The 17,648-nt window shown below is 42.6% G+C and overlaps 1 protein-coding gene across 7 annotated transcripts in view; it reads right to left on the reverse strand.

Annotated features, from left to right (window-relative positions):
- Positions 1-17,648, reverse strand: part of WWOX (WW domain containing oxidoreductase) — an 811,261-nt gene that overhangs the window by 621,855 nt on the left and 171,758 nt on the right. For all 7 annotated transcript variants that reach the window (XR_008311186.1, XM_053270440.1, XM_053270439.1 and 4 more), the window contains exon 6: positions 4,709-4,797. Coding sequence is in view for 6 of the 7 variants with exons in the window: in XM_053270440.1 (XP_053126415.1) it covers positions 4,709-4,797 (89 nt within the window). In the remaining variant the exon portion in view is untranslated. The remainder of the gene's footprint in view (positions 1-4,708; positions 4,798-17,648) is intronic.

A 17,648-nucleotide genomic window follows, 5' to 3' on the forward strand; every position in this document is an offset into this window, starting at 1 on the left:
GTTTAAATTTACAATCGTATCTTTCAAAAGTTGCCAAATAACTGTACTTGAGCGCTTTGCTTCAACCGAAATGGGGAGGAGGGGATCTTTTTGCTTGCGATTATATACAAAACAGCCCCAATTTGTTTGGGTATTTTTCAGAGAAGAAAATTCTCCGTCACATATTATTTACACTCACTTAAAGGGGGCCTCTTACCGCTGCCTTTGCTGAATCATTTGTTTTTTCAAGACACCTTCGTTAAGCTCTTGTTCAGACAAGGGAGCCGTTTGTCATTCTTCAAGTTGCAACACTCACACTCTTATAAATCAGCTGCTTGATTGATGTAGCATGTTTGGTACTTAGGGAACTGTCTGGCTGAGCTCATTATAACCCCCTTCAAGGCAATTTCAATCTTCACCTTTTTCAGCCGGCTGAAATTTAGCCGTTTTTCTTCTTTTCTGAGATATGAATCAAGATTGGACACCAGAAGCCCCCTTTTCGCCACACAGAAGCCATGCTAAGTGTTTCCTAAAACCTCCCGAACAGACAAGCAAGAGTCAAAAGTCCACTCTGGGGGTCGCAAGGAACGCATGAATCACACTCTCTCTTGGTCTTATCTGCCTCTCTACTCCCTGGCCTCTCTGTCTGGTCTGTCTTAACTACCACTACAAATATTTATATACCGCTCATCCAACAAAGTTCCCAAAGTGGTTTACATAGATATAAATGAATAAATAAAATGCCTTCCTGTCCCCAAAAGGGCTCACAATCGAAAAAGAAACACAAGGCAGGCACCAGCAACAGCCACTGGAGGGGTGCTGTGCTGGGGATGGATAGGGCCAGTTGCTCTCCCCCTGCTCAATATAAGAGAATCGCCACTTTCTAAAGGTGTCTCTTTGCTTATTTGGCAGGGGCCGATTGAGGCTTCTGGACAGGGAACACAGTGGCTTGTGGTCTGCGCAGCGAAACGCTGGTGCTAGAGACCTGCTAGAACGGCTGGCCAACGTGAAAGGGAGCGCTGAGAGTGCAGCCCAATAGGTCAGCTGTGGGACAACTTGAAACTGCTTCTGGGCATTCACCCAGTGCCAGGGCTATTCTTAAGGCATGGCAAGCCGGGCGACCGCCCCAGGCCCCGCTCTTTTAACCCCCATTAGAATAAACTGGAAGGGGCCCCCGCACTGGCTGATTTGCCCTGCGCCCCATACCCCACCAGGGGGGCAGCTGTCAGGACTCGGTCAGGTTAGCCGAGTAGCAGCAGGAAAAGCCTGGGTCTCTAGAGGCCGACACGGAACAGTTTGGCCTCTAGACACCGAACTGTTTGGGAGGTTTTAGAAAACTCTGAGGGCAGCCCTGCCCAGTGCTACTTTCAGCGGTTTTAAGTTGCCCTGCAGCTGCCTGGCCGTGCTAGACCACCGGGACTGCCTTTCATGCTGCAACTGTAGGTCTGTAACAACAGTGTTTTATTTTAATGTTTAATTCCTATACCGCCTTTCATAAAACATCCCAAGACCGTTTACAAAAATTAAAATACTATAAAACTCCATAAAAGTCACATTAAAAAAGTTAAAATCAGTTAACAGTAAAAACCATCAAGCACCATAAAACGGCCATTAAAAAGATAGGAGCTGCCAAGCCCCTAAGGGGTTAAAGCCTGCACAAATAAAAAGGTCTTCAGTTGTTTTTAAAAAGCAGCCACAGATATTATTTCTATATCTGAGTCTATCTTCTGTTTCTAGCACCTAACACAAAGCTGCCACGATATAAACAGCTAAACAGTACCGACAAAGCGTTAAAGAAATTATCTCTTTGACCATTCCTCTTTCACAGATTAAGGGCACCATAACCATAAAGCAATGTTATGGCACTATAACTGCTATGGTGACCTCTCTTAAAGAATTCTGGGAATCGTAGTTTGGCCAGGGGCTAAGAATTCCTTGTTGAAGATCACTGCCCGTCACAGAGCAACAATTCTCACTGTTTCCCAAAAGAAGGGAACAAAGGTCTAAATCTGTAATGTAGCTGTGTTTTGACTTTTAACAGCCAGCAGGGAAATAATAGCTTGTGTGTAAGTGGTTACATGTGTGGTTACCTGTGTGAACCACTCCACTGAAGCATCCATTTGTGGGCAATCATGCAAACAGCTAAGGGATTCACTGCTGTTATTTATCAGAGAAGGACCACTTTTCAGGCTTAGCATATATATCCAGGACCATCATTTAAAGCATCAGTGTTCTAACGCAATTCTAGGCACTCACCACAAGTCTTAAGAATGCCACAGCTTTTCTATGTTAAACACACAAGCAAGAACAAGAAGAGCTATAAACTGAGACAGTTTAGTCCAAGTATCTTTACCACTAGAATGAGACTGCTCAAGAATAGAGGAAAAGGCTATGGGCCCCATTTAAATTCAATGGCAAAACTGCTCGCTGGCTTGAGAAATTCAATCCATTATTATTATTATTTCTTGTTTACACAGTCAGACAGGTGTTATTGACTGGTTTATTTTATCCAGACATCAGGTCCTTCCCAAGGACCTGGGATGCCATAATTTTATTATCAATATTGTTGCTATTATTATAGATATTGTTGCAAAATATAGGCTGTTTCCAGTAAAGTTGTTTTTTGTAGTTGTCTGATGGTGATTTCTGTGGCCCCTATGGTGTTGAGGTGCTTTTCAAGTTGTTTTAGAATTGAACCTAGGGCGCCAATTACTACTGGGATTATTTTGGACTTCTTCTGCCACATTATTTATTATTATTTCTTGTTTACACAGTCAGACAGGTGTTATTGACTGGTTTGTTTTATCCAGACATCGAGTCCTTCCCAAGGACCTGGGATGCCAGAATTTTGTTATCAATATTGTTGTTGTTATTATAGATATTGTTGCAAAATATAGGCTGTTCCCAGTAAAGCTGCTGCTTGTTGTTGTTGCTGTTATAATATTTACACACAGTCTACCAGATGTTATTGACTGTATTTGGTACTTTAATTATCCAAGGGTCTACGATAACTAAAGAAAAATTAAAGATATTGTCACAGTATTTGTGCTGTCCCGAGTAGTTTGGCCTTCTGTAGTTGATGTGTTGTAATTTTATTGATGCCCAGGGTGTTGAGATGGTGTTCAAGTTCTTTTGGTGCTGCACCAAGGGCACCAGCAACTATTGGCACCATTATTGTTTTATTATTTAAAATATTTATACCCCGCCCCTCCAGTACATTACTGCTCGGGGTGGCTCACAACAATAAAATAGATACAATATACAATAAAAGCAATACAATTAACCAAATTAAACAAGTTAAATGTCAGGTTAAAAACCACAATCAGTATTAAACTGCAGATTAAAAATGGTTAAAGCTAAAAATTGAGAATTATAAAAACTAAAAACTAAAGAACTAAAGAACCCACCAGATATAACAGAACGGGCATTAAAAAGCCTCTTCAAAAAGATGTCTTTTTAGTTGTTTTTTTAAAAACACTGTGGAGGGGGAGCATGGCAAAGCTCTTCAGGGAGGGTGTTCTAAAGCCAAGGGGCCACAACCGAAAAGGCCCTGTCTCTCTAATGTTTACTTAAGACCAGACAATGAAATTATCATGGCCAGTGGCAGTGTTCCCAGATGTTGTTAACAACAATCATTCTGAGCTGCAATGGGTTTTGGTTGAGAATTATGGGAATAATAGTCAACAACACCTGGGAATCCCTGATAGGGGAAACACTGGTCAGTGACCAGATGATCAGGAGACACATCCAGGATGATTTCCTTTGAAGGTAATTCACAGCTAACTCTTTCAGGCATAACTGTACCAACGCAACCAAATCATTGCAGTAACCATGCAACTGTACCTCAATTTTCCCATTACAAGCCTGAATTTTACATATGTATTTACTCCCCAGATTTATGCCAATGCTCTCAACTATTCTATGGTTCAACTATTCTACGAAGTAGGGTACTCAACTGCAGAAAAACACGGACTGCATGTGGGGGCTTTCTATGCTATGAAATATTATTGGGGGGAACTAAAAAAAATTCCAAGATTTGGAATTAAACCACCACCACCTGGTTAATTATTGGGGAGGGGGTTAATTTCCTGAAAAAGTCCAGAAATAGAACTTGTCTGGATTCCAGAAGAATGACAAATTCCAAATTCTGAAGTCCTACTCCAGAAACCATATCAGGGAATATGCAATGCTGGGATTCAGAATGGAAGATTCTCCAAGCATTTCTAGATGGGGGCATAAGGCTGTTACCCCCACTCACCAAGTCTCCATTTCCAACTGTCCCTTTTCTTCAGACCTCCTCTCATGGAGGAGAGGTCTATCAAGGGCTACTAGTCGGAGGACTATAGGCCACCTCCAGCCTCAAAGGCAGGATGCCTCTGAGTACCAGTTGCAGGGGAGTAACAGCAGGAGAGAGGGCATGCCCCTTTCAACTCCTGCCTGTGGGTTTCTCAGGGGCATCTGGTGGGCCACTGTGAGAAACAGGATGCTGGACTCGATGGGCCTCCTTGGGCCTGATCCAGCATGGCTGTTCTTATGTTCTTATGTCCAACCACTTTGGGGTTCCATATAGTTAGCCCCTAAATTAGACTATAAGTCCATAAATGAGGTCCACATGCGAAGGATGCATTTATCTACTCTTTCTGAACTATGATGAATTCCACCAGTCATGCTCAGCTGACAGACATTAAACCAATAAGACATTGTGATATATAATCCTCTCCCTACTTACACATTCTTGGCTTTGAACGCTTCAGCAAACTTCTGTACGCTCTGAAGAGATGCAAGGTCTAAGGTCATTGCTTCTACCTTGGCTTTGTGCTAGAATGAAAGAAAACGAAGGGAAAAGATAAACAACAACATGTTTGGTTTGCTGTATCATATTACTCCAAATGGGCTATGCACATGTTTAAATTCCCTCGTTAGACATTAGAACCCCACAATGAACATAAATCAACAGTGCGTATGATGGAACACAGCATACAGTGCCAAGAGCAGCCTTTTCAGTGTGTAGCACTCCTAAACACAGAGGGATTATTCTCAGAAGCTTCTGTTACTGAGGTTAGAGAACCAGAGCAGCTCCTCCTGAGACAACTTATTAGGATTTAGGAACAAAGGAAGCGGCCATATACTGAGTCAGGCCATTGGTCCATCTAGCTCAGTATTGTCTTTACAGACTGGCAGCAGCTTCTCCAAGGTAGGAGGCAGGAATCTCTCTCAGCCCTATCTTGGAGATGCTGCCAAGGAAGGAACTTGGAACCTTCTGCTCTTCCCAGAGCGGCTCCAACCCCTGAGGGGAATATCTTACAGTGCTCACACATGTAGTCTCCCATTCAAATGTGACCAGGGTGGACCCTGCTTAGCTCAGTCATGCTTGCTACCACAAGACCAGCTCTCCTCTTTTAACAAATATATCCCACTCTTTCTCAGAGTAGCCCAGAGCAGTGTATCTTTATCCTTACAGCAACACTGTGAGGTGGGTTAGGCTGAGAGACAAGTGGCTAGCCCAGAGTCACCCAGTGAGTTTCATGGCTGAAGTGGAATTTGTACTCGGGCCTCCCCAGTCCTAGTCCAGTACTCTAACCACTACACTACACTAGCTCTCAGTGTACTGTATTATGTACAGCTAAGGTGCCATTAATCCTTCAAATGACAGCCTTTGTGTTTCAATTAACCACAAAACAGATAAACCTAAAGTTGCCTAGTTAATATGTCTCAGTCTTTTGAGTGTTTTTCTTTTAATCTCAACCTTAACCTGCTAGACCATATAAGCAAAATCAATTGCACATTGCAAGCAAATTTCAAACTGTGTGTAGAAACAATGAACCATATCAAAGTCCTAATGGAAATCATAAAATTCCGCAAAAGTCAGTATAAAGACAAACCGTTCAACACCACAAGGCAAACAACAACAACAAATAACTCAAAAGCAAAAACCACCCTCCTAGAGTAAACTTATCTTACAAACATTAGGTAAATTAAAGTATGCCATCGAGTCAATGTCGACTCCTGGCAACCACAGAACCCTATGGTTGTCTTTTGGTAGAATACAGGAGGGGTTTACCATTGCCATCTCCCACGCAGTATGAGATTATGCCTTTCAGTATCTTCCTATATCGCTGCTTACCAATAGAGGTCTTTCCCATAGTCTGGGAAACATACCAGCAGTGATTCGAACCGGCAACCTCCTGCTTGCTAATCAAGTCATTTCCAACATTTATTTATTTTATTTATTTAAGATCTTTTTATACTACCCAAAACTTACATCTCTGGGTGGTTTACAACAAAGCAAAAAAAGATGACAACAGAAAAGGTTAAAACATTAGTTAAAACAAAATAAAGGACAACAGGAAAAGTTAACACATTACAGCAATTTAACATTTTAAAAGAATACTGTAAAACAATGTTAAAACTGTTAAAACAATATTTAATTAAAAGCCTGGGTGAACAGATGCTTCTCTAAAGACTTTTTACAAGTTATCAGAGATGGGGAGGTTCTTATACCGTCAGGGAACGCATTCCAAAGCTTCCCTTTGGAAGCTTATATGTGATGATAAAGAAAAACACTAAACCCTACAGCTATCTACAGCTAGGACATGCAACACAAATTATTCTTATAGCACTGCTGTGTTAAATAACTACAGACAAGCATGTTTTGTTAAAATTTGTAGCGTAACGTGTGCTTTTTACATTATTCTCTGGTAATGCCTTGGCTCTCTGTGCTCCATAGCTTGCTCCCTTGACACTTTCTGCCACACGACAGGTTCCTCTGAACCCATCTCTGTGCTGATTTCCTTATCTCTACTTACCTGTTTTTCTCTTGCCATTCACAACACTAGTCCTACTCACACATGGTGATGCATATGTGCATGCAGGTGTCTGTACACATAAAGTGAATCTAGGTACAGGTCCCCACAAATGCAGAATACAGATAGGACATGTACCGTTGTATATATGTTGAACGTAATGTGTGAATAGAGGTATGTAACTGTACATGTGTACACTGCATACAGGTTGTATGTGCGTTGAACATAATATGTGAATGGAGCAACTCACTCTTCCCTTTCTGCATCATCCCAAGTCACCCTGTGCTCCTATCTCTGTTATCCCCTGATGTACCCCATCTCCTGTACTCTTATCTCTTTTATTTCTCTGTACCCCATCACTTCACTTCCCCTTCTTTCTTTTCTTCATTCGCTCTGTATCTCCCACCCCGCCCCCACACACGCACCTATCTCTAAGCCTTCTCACTGAATAGTGCACAAGGCTTTCACTCTCCTAGTAATTCATATGCTAAAGCGTGGCCAGAGCCAGTGTGGTGTAGTGGTTAGAGTGCTGGACTAGGACCGGGGAGACCCGAGTTCAAATCCCCATTCAGCCATGAAACTAGCTGGGTGACTCTGGGCCAGTCACTTCTCTCTCAGCCTTACCTACTTCACAGGGTTGTTGTGAAAGAGAAACTTAAGTATGTAGTACACCACTCTGGGCTCCTTGGAGGAAGAGCAGGAAATAAATATTATTATTATTATTATTATTATTATTACATTTATATCCCGCTCTTCCTCCAAGGAGCCCAAACTACATACTTGAGTTTCTCCTCACAACAACCTTGTGAAGTAGGTTAGGCTGGGAGAGAAGTGACTGGCCCAGAGTCACCCAGCTAGTATCATGGCTAAATGGGGATTTGAACTCGGGTCTGCTCGGTCCTGGTCCAGCACTCTAACCACTACACCACGCTGGCTCTCACTACACCATGCTGGCATAATAATGTAATAATAATAATAATTTAATAATGTAATAATAATAATAATAATAACATTGTTTTAAATTGTACTATATTTATATACTAAACATGGTTTCAAAATTCCAATTTGTTGTAATTTGTTGTAATGTTTTAACGTTTTTGCTGTTTATTTTAACCAATGTTTTAATTTTTTTCCCTGTTGTCATTTATTTGTTTTAGGTAATGTTTTAATTCGTTTATTTTGTTTTGTTGTAATCCACCCAGAAACATAGGTTTTGGGCGGTATAAGAATATGTTAAATAAATAACTATGTTAAATCATACAACAAGCAAATAAGTAAAGAAGTCTTGAACATAGGCGAGCTGTGTTTACCGATCATGGGGAGGATTTTATGAGTTGAGAGATACAAGTGTGCATTTCACAATACCCACTTTTTCTGGCCTTGGGCGGGCCTTAGATCAGGACTGCACAACAACAGTCCTCCTGCAGATTCATACTTGCCAACATGGCCCTATTTCCCCATTCAGGTGAATGGCAAGATAGGAACATTTTGGACTTAGCATCTGTCTATCTCCAGGATCGTCTATCTCAGCCAATTGTATCCCATTCTGTGAGGGATACAATTCTGTAGTGCGTTGTGCCTGGGCCCACAGGAGGATAGGAGGGCCTTCTCTGTGGCCGCCTCTCTTCTTTGGAACACCCGTCCCCGCCCTAGATTTGTTCAACCCCCTCTTTAGTGGCTTTTTGCCAGGCTTTTGCTCTTTATTTATTTTTTACTTTTTAAAATTATTGCTATTGTTATTGCCATTGTTATTGTTCATGGCCTAGAGTTTTGGAGAAGGAGACATACAACAAATTTTTAACAAACAAACATACATACATGTTGGCAGCTATGCAGATTTTGACCTATAACTTCCACCATTCCTGACTATTGGTCACTGTGGCCGGGAGCTGTTGTCTAAAAAGAATGGCCCAAAGGTGTGCAGCCTTGCCTTAGATGTTTCCACAAAGAGTAGGAAAGGGTCACAAGCATACGGGTGTCCGCACTGCTGGAAATAGTTCGACAAGATTGGCCATGAGTCTTAAGTTGTGCGGGCCAGAACTAGAGAGGACAAAGTAGATTAGGGCCTCTCTGAATTTACTTACAACCTTAATAATCAGACTGGCCCACACTGCATAGATACAAGAGAATTAACTTCACAAAAGCCAGGAATATTGCATATTAGAATAATCATATTAGAATAATCTTTGCAAACAGACTCTAGACCTGCTAACCGAGCAAAGAGGCGCCGTTTTAAAATCGTGATTCTCTTATATTTAGCAGGGGCAGGGGAGTAAGTGGCCCTATCCACCCACAGCACAGTATCCCTCCAGGGTCTGTTGCTGGCGTCTATCCTATGTTTCTTTTTTTAGATTGCCAGCCCTTTGGGAACAGGGAGCCATTTTATTTATTTATTTATTTAATAAACCGCTTTGGGAACTTTTGTTGAAAAGCGGTCTATAAATCTCTGTCATCGACCTGAGCAGACATTTTGTATGCTCTTCAAGGAAGGGATCAAAGGATGAGGCTCCCACCCCTCAGCGCATCTCACCTCCGCCAAGGGGCTCACACACAACTCCATACCCTGCAAAATGGAGGATGAGACTGTAGCTCAATGGCAGAGAATCTCCTTTGCATGCAGAAGGTCCCAGGTTCAGTCCCAGGAATCTCAAAAAGAGCCGGGAAAGACTCCTGCCGGAATCCTTGGAAAGCTACTGTTCATCAGTGTAGGCAACACTGAGCTAGATGGACCAATGATCTGACTTGGTATAAGTCCATTTCCTATGCTCCTATGTAAATTTGAATGGTATAGGTCATGTCTTTGGAGTCTGTGTGTACTGGGGTTGGGTGCACATGCATTTGTTGAGATGTGACCTCAAGTACATGGAGCCAGGTAGGGTCCTGATCAGTGCTCCCTCTAACAGGGATTCCCAGATGTTGTTGACTATTTGGGGGTTCCCATAACCCCCAAGCAAAAGTCATTGCAGCTGGGGATTCTGGGAATTGTAGTCGACAACATCTGGGAAACCCTGTTAGAGGGAACACTGGTCCCAATTCCCGATTCCCTCCTCCCCACACAACACACAGAACAGAGGCACTGGGCTAATTACTATCACCACCTAGGAAACGGCATGCAGCTAAAAAACAAAACAAAAACAGCAAGTCAGGATACTGACCACCAAACAAATGACCCTGCTGTCCCTGTCCCAGTGGGGCTTCCTAAGCTCCAGGGGCTTAGCGATGATTGAGTGGATGGGTTCAAAGAACCCCCAGCTCTTGAGGGCCCCCCAGCTCCACACTTCCCTATTTTCTTCATTATTTCCATCACTCCGAGGGCCCTTTGGGGAGAAGGGCGAATATAGGCACCTTCTCCCCTAGCTACGCCCCTGTCAAGCACCATTTTCTCCCCATCAACTTTGCAGTTGCTTCTACAACAGAGGTTACCTTCTCCCTCTCTCTCTCAAAAAGCTGTAACGTTCCGTTCTCGTCTCCAAGGGGAAAATAAAGAGTGCTACCAACACAAGGACAGCAAGGGGTCAAAAAACATCAAGTAGTTCAACAGACTAAACCACAAGCTGTTAGTTACTATGCTCTTGGGAAAAGTGATTCAAGTCCACACACTATTACTCAAGTAATGCCTTTGCCTCTTGGTATCAGCTTGCAGGTTTCTGCTACTGACTCCAAGAACGAAGCAGCCGCATCTGCAATCTTGCAAATGTGATGGGAAGAGAGCAGGAGGAGGAGGGCAGGGTTAGGAATGCAATCCTTCCAACTTTTCCTTCACAAGGAGAAATCCGCTGAATAACGACGCTGTGTTTGTGGGTAGAATAAAAATATTAAAAAATGATAAATGGACAATTCTGATATATGGATGGCAAATCCAAGCTATGAATATGGGTTTCTACTCTGCCAGTTCAGCCAGTGAACTGAAACCCCCCCTCCATCTAATAACAATCCATTCTCCACTGCCAGGATATTCAATGTCCCTTTATTTCCAACAGTTAAACTCATTTGCACTTCTGTGGCTTTTTAGACTTGTCAGACAAAAGGTTATCGAGAACAGTAAGACTCAGTGGAAACAGCTCAAGGAGAAGCCTTTATAAGGTCATGAGTGCAGAGGGGGGGGGAAGGAGGAGGAAGTTTGAGGTGTCAGACAAGTGCCAGCACTAGATGTACATAAATTATAAGGTAGAAACTCATGCAATCACAGTGAACCTATAAGACACAAACATGTTGTTAAATCATCACATAACTGGCTTTTTACTTGACCACTGTTAACATTTGTTTCATATTTAAAAGCTTCTCTCTATATCCATGAAGGTTAGCTAGCTGTTTCAAATAAAATAAAACCTTAACTTCATCTTGCCAGGAGCTGAGACTTGATGAAAGGCTATAAAAGTTGTGAAATGCAACAGCAGCACTAAAAAGGTAGTGAAGGAATATGCAGATCTGGGACACAGGGCCTATGGATCGGAATCGCACAGCTCATACCTGCCCATTTGTGAACTTACCATACCTGCTCTGAACTGCCGCAGGTCCATTACATGTCCTTGGACAAGTCCCTTCTCTTTCATCCCAAAGATGAAGACCTACGTTAAATGTTAAGAGTGGTCTCAATGGGCTCTCCTCCCATTAGTGTGATTCCAACTTCACAACTTGCATTGCAGACACATGTACTAGCCAGCTGAATGTTGAATCAGCTCTCAGGCTTCTTCCTTCCTATATTAAAAAGGAAGCCAGTCTGCCTATTGTACTTCTTAAGTGACATGCACCTACTTAATTTGTATATATGTTCATTTTCGCCTCATCCAAGAACATACGTTATTAACACTTGAAGAAGTAAAATTGCGGGGGTGGGCGGGGAGCATATGGTGGTACACTGGCACTAGCCAATAGGCACTCTTCACAGTGAACATTTCTCCATTCAAGGTGAACCACTCCCAAACCTAAAGGTCCTGTTAAGTTTCCACAGGGGAAATAAATAAATACACACACACACACACACACACTAACATAGGAAGCATATACATATACTGAGGAACATATACATATACTGAGTCAGTCCATAGGTCCATCAAGCTCAGTATTGTCTGCACAGACTGGCAGTGGCTTCTCCAAGGTTGCAGGCAGGAATCTCTCTCAGCCCTATCTTGGAGATGCTAGGGAGGGAACCTGGAACCTTCTGCTCTTCCCAGAGCAGCTTCATCCCCTGAGGGGAATATCTTACAGTGCTCACACATCAAGTTCATAGTGAAGGTGTTATTTATCAAATTGTCTTCTTCGTTCTTAAAATGCTATTTTTGTTTTCCTCAGCCTCAGTTTTCAGTAATGGCCTAACTCACACATGTTGTGAGGGTGAACACTATTTTCTTAAAAACACTCACTAGGTTATGCTGCTTTCTTAGCTCATATTTACCTGTGCTCTAATCCTCTCTCTACATATGCAAATTTCTATATTTGGTAATATATGAGTTTACACACTAGCACTGCATACTAAGAGGAGAAAGGCACAATAGCAGTAAGCTAAAGATGGAGCTGTTTGCCTAATGGCCTTCTGCAAATTCTGATCTAATGTGTCATAATTTTATTAGGCTGATGTCTCTTACCATTTCTTTTCAGAACAGATTCATGCCATATTACAACATCTCAAATGAAACCTGTCACTTCTCTGAAAAGGAAGGATACCTAAGCTCAACATGCAGCACCATGGACACAATCCATCAGGCATTTCTTTTGTGCAAGTTGCATTAAAATAAATTAATTATCAAAGAAGTCTTTAAGAATATGCGGCCTGGCAACATTAGCTTATAAAGGAAAGAAAGAGTGGAGTTTCACCCCCTCTGGCGAAGAAAAATAATGGTGTATTCTTGGCAGTATATAGATCACCCACAATCTAATACTAAATTTAATTACTTTAAATATACACCGCACATTGAGGCCATCTGGAGAGGTCCTTTTCTGGTTACCACCGGTACGTCTGGTGGTGACTCAGAACCGCGCCGTATCTGCAGCTGATCCTGGGCTTTGGAATGCACTCTCAGCGGACATTTATAGTTTGGGCTCATTGTTGGCCTTTAGAAGAACCCTGAAAACCTATTTGTTGGGCCTGGCCTTCCAAGGTGTTTAAATTGTTCTTAAATGGTTTTTTGGCAGCTTCACCTCTGCCCCCTTTGTCTGAAGTCTTAAAAAGAGCCTCTGCACATATAAGTGCACACACTTAGTCTCTCTTCTAACATTTAAATAAATACAAATGCAGGGGTGACCCCCCCACACACCCACACCCACACACCCCATTTCGACTCAGACTAGGTTTCTGCAAAGAATGCTGTTGACTTGGAATGCTATGTTACTTCTATAAACCACAGCTTAATTTGCTTCTGTTGGATGAACATCCAGTTACAGAACAGACGCCTCATGTACTGACATCTTGTTAGGACATGGTGAAGAAAGCCACTGCACCTGACTCCTTGCCTGATCAATGCAACGGGGAAAACGGTATTCATACAGGATAGTGATAAGGATAAAAGGACATAAAGCACTGTAAAGGGAAGGAGAGCTGGTCTTGCGGTAGCAGGCATGAATTGTCCCCCCTTGCAAAGAAGGGTCCACCCTGGTTTGCATGTGAATGGGAGACTATACCGTAAAGGTTCGGCCTGGTTTTCCAGGGTTTTAAAAACAGTTTTAATTGTTTTAATAATGGTTTTATGTTGTTTTACAGTTTTAGATTTTAATCGTTAATTGGTTATTGTTTTGTTTTAATGTAAACCACACTGAGCCATTTTGGAAGGGTGGTATAGAAATCAAATCAAATAAATAAATGCATGTGTGAGCACTAGAAGATGTTCCCCTTAGGGGATGGGGCCGGTCTCAGAAGAGCAGAAGGTTTCAAGCTTCTTCCTTGGCAGCATCTTCAGGTAGGGCTGAGAAAGACTCCTGCCTGTAACCTTGGAGAAGTCGCTGCCAGTCTGGGTAGACAATACTGAGCTAGATGGACCAAGGGTCTGTCTCGGTAGAAGGCAGCTTCCTATAGTTCCATGCTGGACCTTTTCAGAAATTTCAGCAGAATTTCTGGCTGGTTTCTTTAAAAAACAGCCACACCATGCCAACTGCAGCTTCCTATGTTCCTAAAGATGGATAGCCTTCTCCTATCTCTGCTGTACTTGCTGCAGTGAAAACCTTTGCTTGCATTTCTATGTTCTAGTGCTAAATTTGCTCTGCCCCACACTGCTAAATGTGGGGCAGGGGCAGAAATGCCCTTGCTACACATACTGGCTACTGCCACGGGCACAGGAAGCTCAGCATCACTTACAGATAGACAGTTGTACATTTCTATCCCACTCTTCCTCCAAGGAGCCCACATACCCAGTTCATGGGTATGTTTATTCTCACAAAAACCCTGTGAGGTAGGTTAGGCCGAGAGGTGTGTGACTGGCCCAGAGTCACCCAGTGGGTTTCATGACTGAATGAGGATTTCAACGCAGGTCTCCCCTGTCCTAGTCCAACACACCATCCACTACACCACACTGGCTCTCCACTTAAAAAGCACTTAGGGAAATAGGGACGGCCCAGTCGCTCTGCCCACCCTCCCCCATGGACATTTATGATAGGGATGTGCACAGAACCGGTTCGGAGACCAAATATGGGCCCTCTGAACTCGCATGACTAGCGGTTCTGTCGTTTTGAAGGCAAGGGGGTTGACTTTGAGGGTGAGGAGGGTGCACTTACCCCTCCCTCCATTTCCCCCCTGCCAGTGCTCCGTTAACAAAGGATTCATCGGGGTGGCAGAGTACCTCCCTGCCCCCGCCCCCGCCGCCTTGTCGGACCCTACAACAGCAGAATTACCCAATACACCTGTGCACATTGATGCATGCATGCGCACATCAAGATTGCATGCCGACGTGCACAGGCGCATCGAGCACTTCCACTGATGTAGGGTCTGAGAAGCCAATGGGGTGGCAGAGAGATTCGCTGCCGCCCCGACAGACCCTTTGCTAATGCACTCTCCCTGCCCTCAAAGTCAACCCAGCGCCTTCCAACGTTCCCTTCCCGGTTTCACGCACATCCCTAATTTATGATATATTTGCTGACTGGGGGGGGGGGAGGGTCTTTGAGGCCAGAAAGGCAGGATTTAAATTCCTGAAATAACTAGATATTCCGGACAAACTTTGCAGCACTGCCGGCACCTGCTGCTGAGATACAAGCTCTACAACCACAACTCATCCTATAAGCTGCAGCCTCAAAGTGGTATCTAATTGCTTAAGTTCTTCACCTTTTTCTTTCAGCAGGCACTCACAATGCAATGTCTTGAAAAAGCCCACAGAAACTCTCCTCTTTTTTTTTTTTTGGCCAGTGAAATAAATAAGGAGAACTTTGTTTACCTTGTGCTTGATGATTTCCACAATCTGCTTATTTTTTCTCCCTAAATAAATCAAATAAAAGGCAAAAATAGACAACCTTGCTTCTCCCCCCACCCACCCCGTGAAACTGCTCTCGATAACACTCAATAGCTGCTCCATATTACATAGAGCAAATCTATTAAAAGCGCCTCAAATATAATTGGCAATATTTTGCATTCATGCTTAGAGAAATGCTTATCAAGCCAGAAGTTAACCAGAAAGTGAAAACACTCAGAAAGCTAGCAATTTCATGATATGCAATGTACTCACTTTACAGCTTAAAAACTGTTTAAAAATGAACACTCCATGGTACAGTAGTTTGGCAGTAAACATGATTGTGCATTTATGTCTCGACACTGAAGAAGGAGCCTTTTTTCCAATAGGGAATTTTTCATTCTAATGCAAGTGATGATTTACATTAAATATAGGTAAAGTGTGGTTACATTTTCTTGAAGGATTGCAAGGAAGTGGAGAGAACTACAATAAGTTGAAGCATAAAAGCTTTCTCTGTCATAATATTTATTATAATGGCATATAAAAGAGCTGAAATAAATAATAGATGACTAAAGGTAAATTCACATGATAAAGAATCCTTCAGCAAATACCATTACTTGCGGCTGATCTAGTTTTATACACAGTTGAAGACTCTTAATAAATATGCTGTAGTCCCTATAACTTATATAAGTGCTGGGAGGAGAAAAAAATAGAAGATGTACTTTAAAAGGCACCAGAGTGGACATTAGCCCATTTGCTACACAATTATATTCTCCATAGGTAAACACTATAGATCTGGGATATTTAAAAGCTGTATTTCCAGCAAAAAAGAAGAAGAAGAAGTAGTCCTAAGTAGGACTGCATTAGAAATATTTCTTCCGAGTGGCCAAGGAGAAGAATGTACTTCAATTTAATAAAGAATATTCCAGCCACCAACACTTGGGAAATGGGCCAGTCTGAAAACACAAGACATACTTTTACGCAAAGGAAATTGTATTTATGGTCCAAGGGATAAAATGTGTTTAAGGATAAAAGATTGCAGGGTGGGAGGAGGGGAAGCCAGCAGAAAATTTGTGCCGAATACCTTCTACCACATCTATCTATAGTATGTAAATCCATAAGAATCAAAGTTGAATTGACACCAGCCTAAATGATGAGGAAGCACAGCCAAATTAAATCCAGACCAGAGTGTGCCATTAGAATAAAGGACGACAGTTGTGATGCATGGGTCATGGAAGCCAACAACGTCCAGCAGTAGGCGGTAATGATGATCTCCATGTGAGATGGATGAAAACAAGGAAATGCTTTTATTCCAGTTCCAGGCTGTAAATATTATGGTCTCTAATGCATGCACTTGCTACAGAAATGTATTTATGTTAGGCAGGCTTTATAAAGTCATGCATGTATTTTGAATGCTGTGAGATTACCTCTCACTCCACTGAACGGGGCAAATGAATCACATGGTGCAAAGCTTTAAGGCCAACTGAAGATATGTCGACTGTTTTCGGAATCTGTTCCTTCACGGCATTTGAGATAACTTACCGAGAGCCATTAGAGGCCACGGTAGATGGAATAATTTGTTACACGTTTTTCTTCTGTTTCTCTCCGCCTCAGCTATTTCCCTAAAAGACATTTCAGCTTTGCATCTAGGTCTTTAGAACAGAGTACATCTTAAGGACAACAGCTTTGTGGGCATTTTTGTTGGTTATGAAGCTAAGATCTTTATAGAGACTTTGCGGGAGGAGGGAATCAGCCACCGTACAAGAATGAATGCTTCGGTGCAGTCAAGAGAAAAGGTTCCTGTCTTCGTCCCTAAACTTTCAAAGATGGGAAGAAGCTGATCAACACCATGTCTTTGTTTGTGTTCCTAAAACCAGCTTCAAGCAAACACTTGGCAGCAAAGATGGTGGTATCCCCAGGAAGCAGTTTACAGCACGGCAACAACCCATGTGAGCTTTGCAAGTAGTCTTGCTCTTCAAACTCTTTGCAATGTGTGCAAAAAGCATTCAAAGAGGCTGCTGGCAACATTCCCGAAGCTTACAAGGATTAGTTATGAGAGATTATGAGAGGTGGCCTCCGCGACTGCCACCAGGGGCCTGGACAGATCGTCTTCAGCACTGGAACACCTATGGCCTCCTCTCCTCTTCAGGAGGAGAGCTGATCTTGTGGCAGCAAGCATGAACTGTCTCCTTTGCTAGGCAGGGTCCACTCTGGTTTGCATTTGAATGGGAGACTACAACGACAACAAATATTAATGTACCGCTTTTCAACAGAAGTTTCCAAAGTGGTTTACATAGAGAATAAACAAACAAACAAACAAACAAACAAGATGGCTCCCTGTCCTCAAAGAGCTCGCAGTCTAAGAAAGAAACATAAGATAGACACTAGCAACGGTCACTGAAAGGGTACTGTGCTGGGGGTGGATAAGGCCAGTTGCTCTCCCCCTGCTAAATAAAGAGAACAAGCACTTCAAAAAGATGCCTCTCTGTCTATTTAG

This window comes from Hemicordylus capensis, chromosome 9, assembly GCF_027244095.1.
Source record: "Hemicordylus capensis ecotype Gifberg chromosome 9, rHemCap1.1.pri, whole genome shotgun sequence".
In the NCBI taxonomy this organism is placed as follows: domain Eukaryota; kingdom Metazoa; phylum Chordata; class Lepidosauria; order Squamata; family Cordylidae; genus Hemicordylus; species Hemicordylus capensis.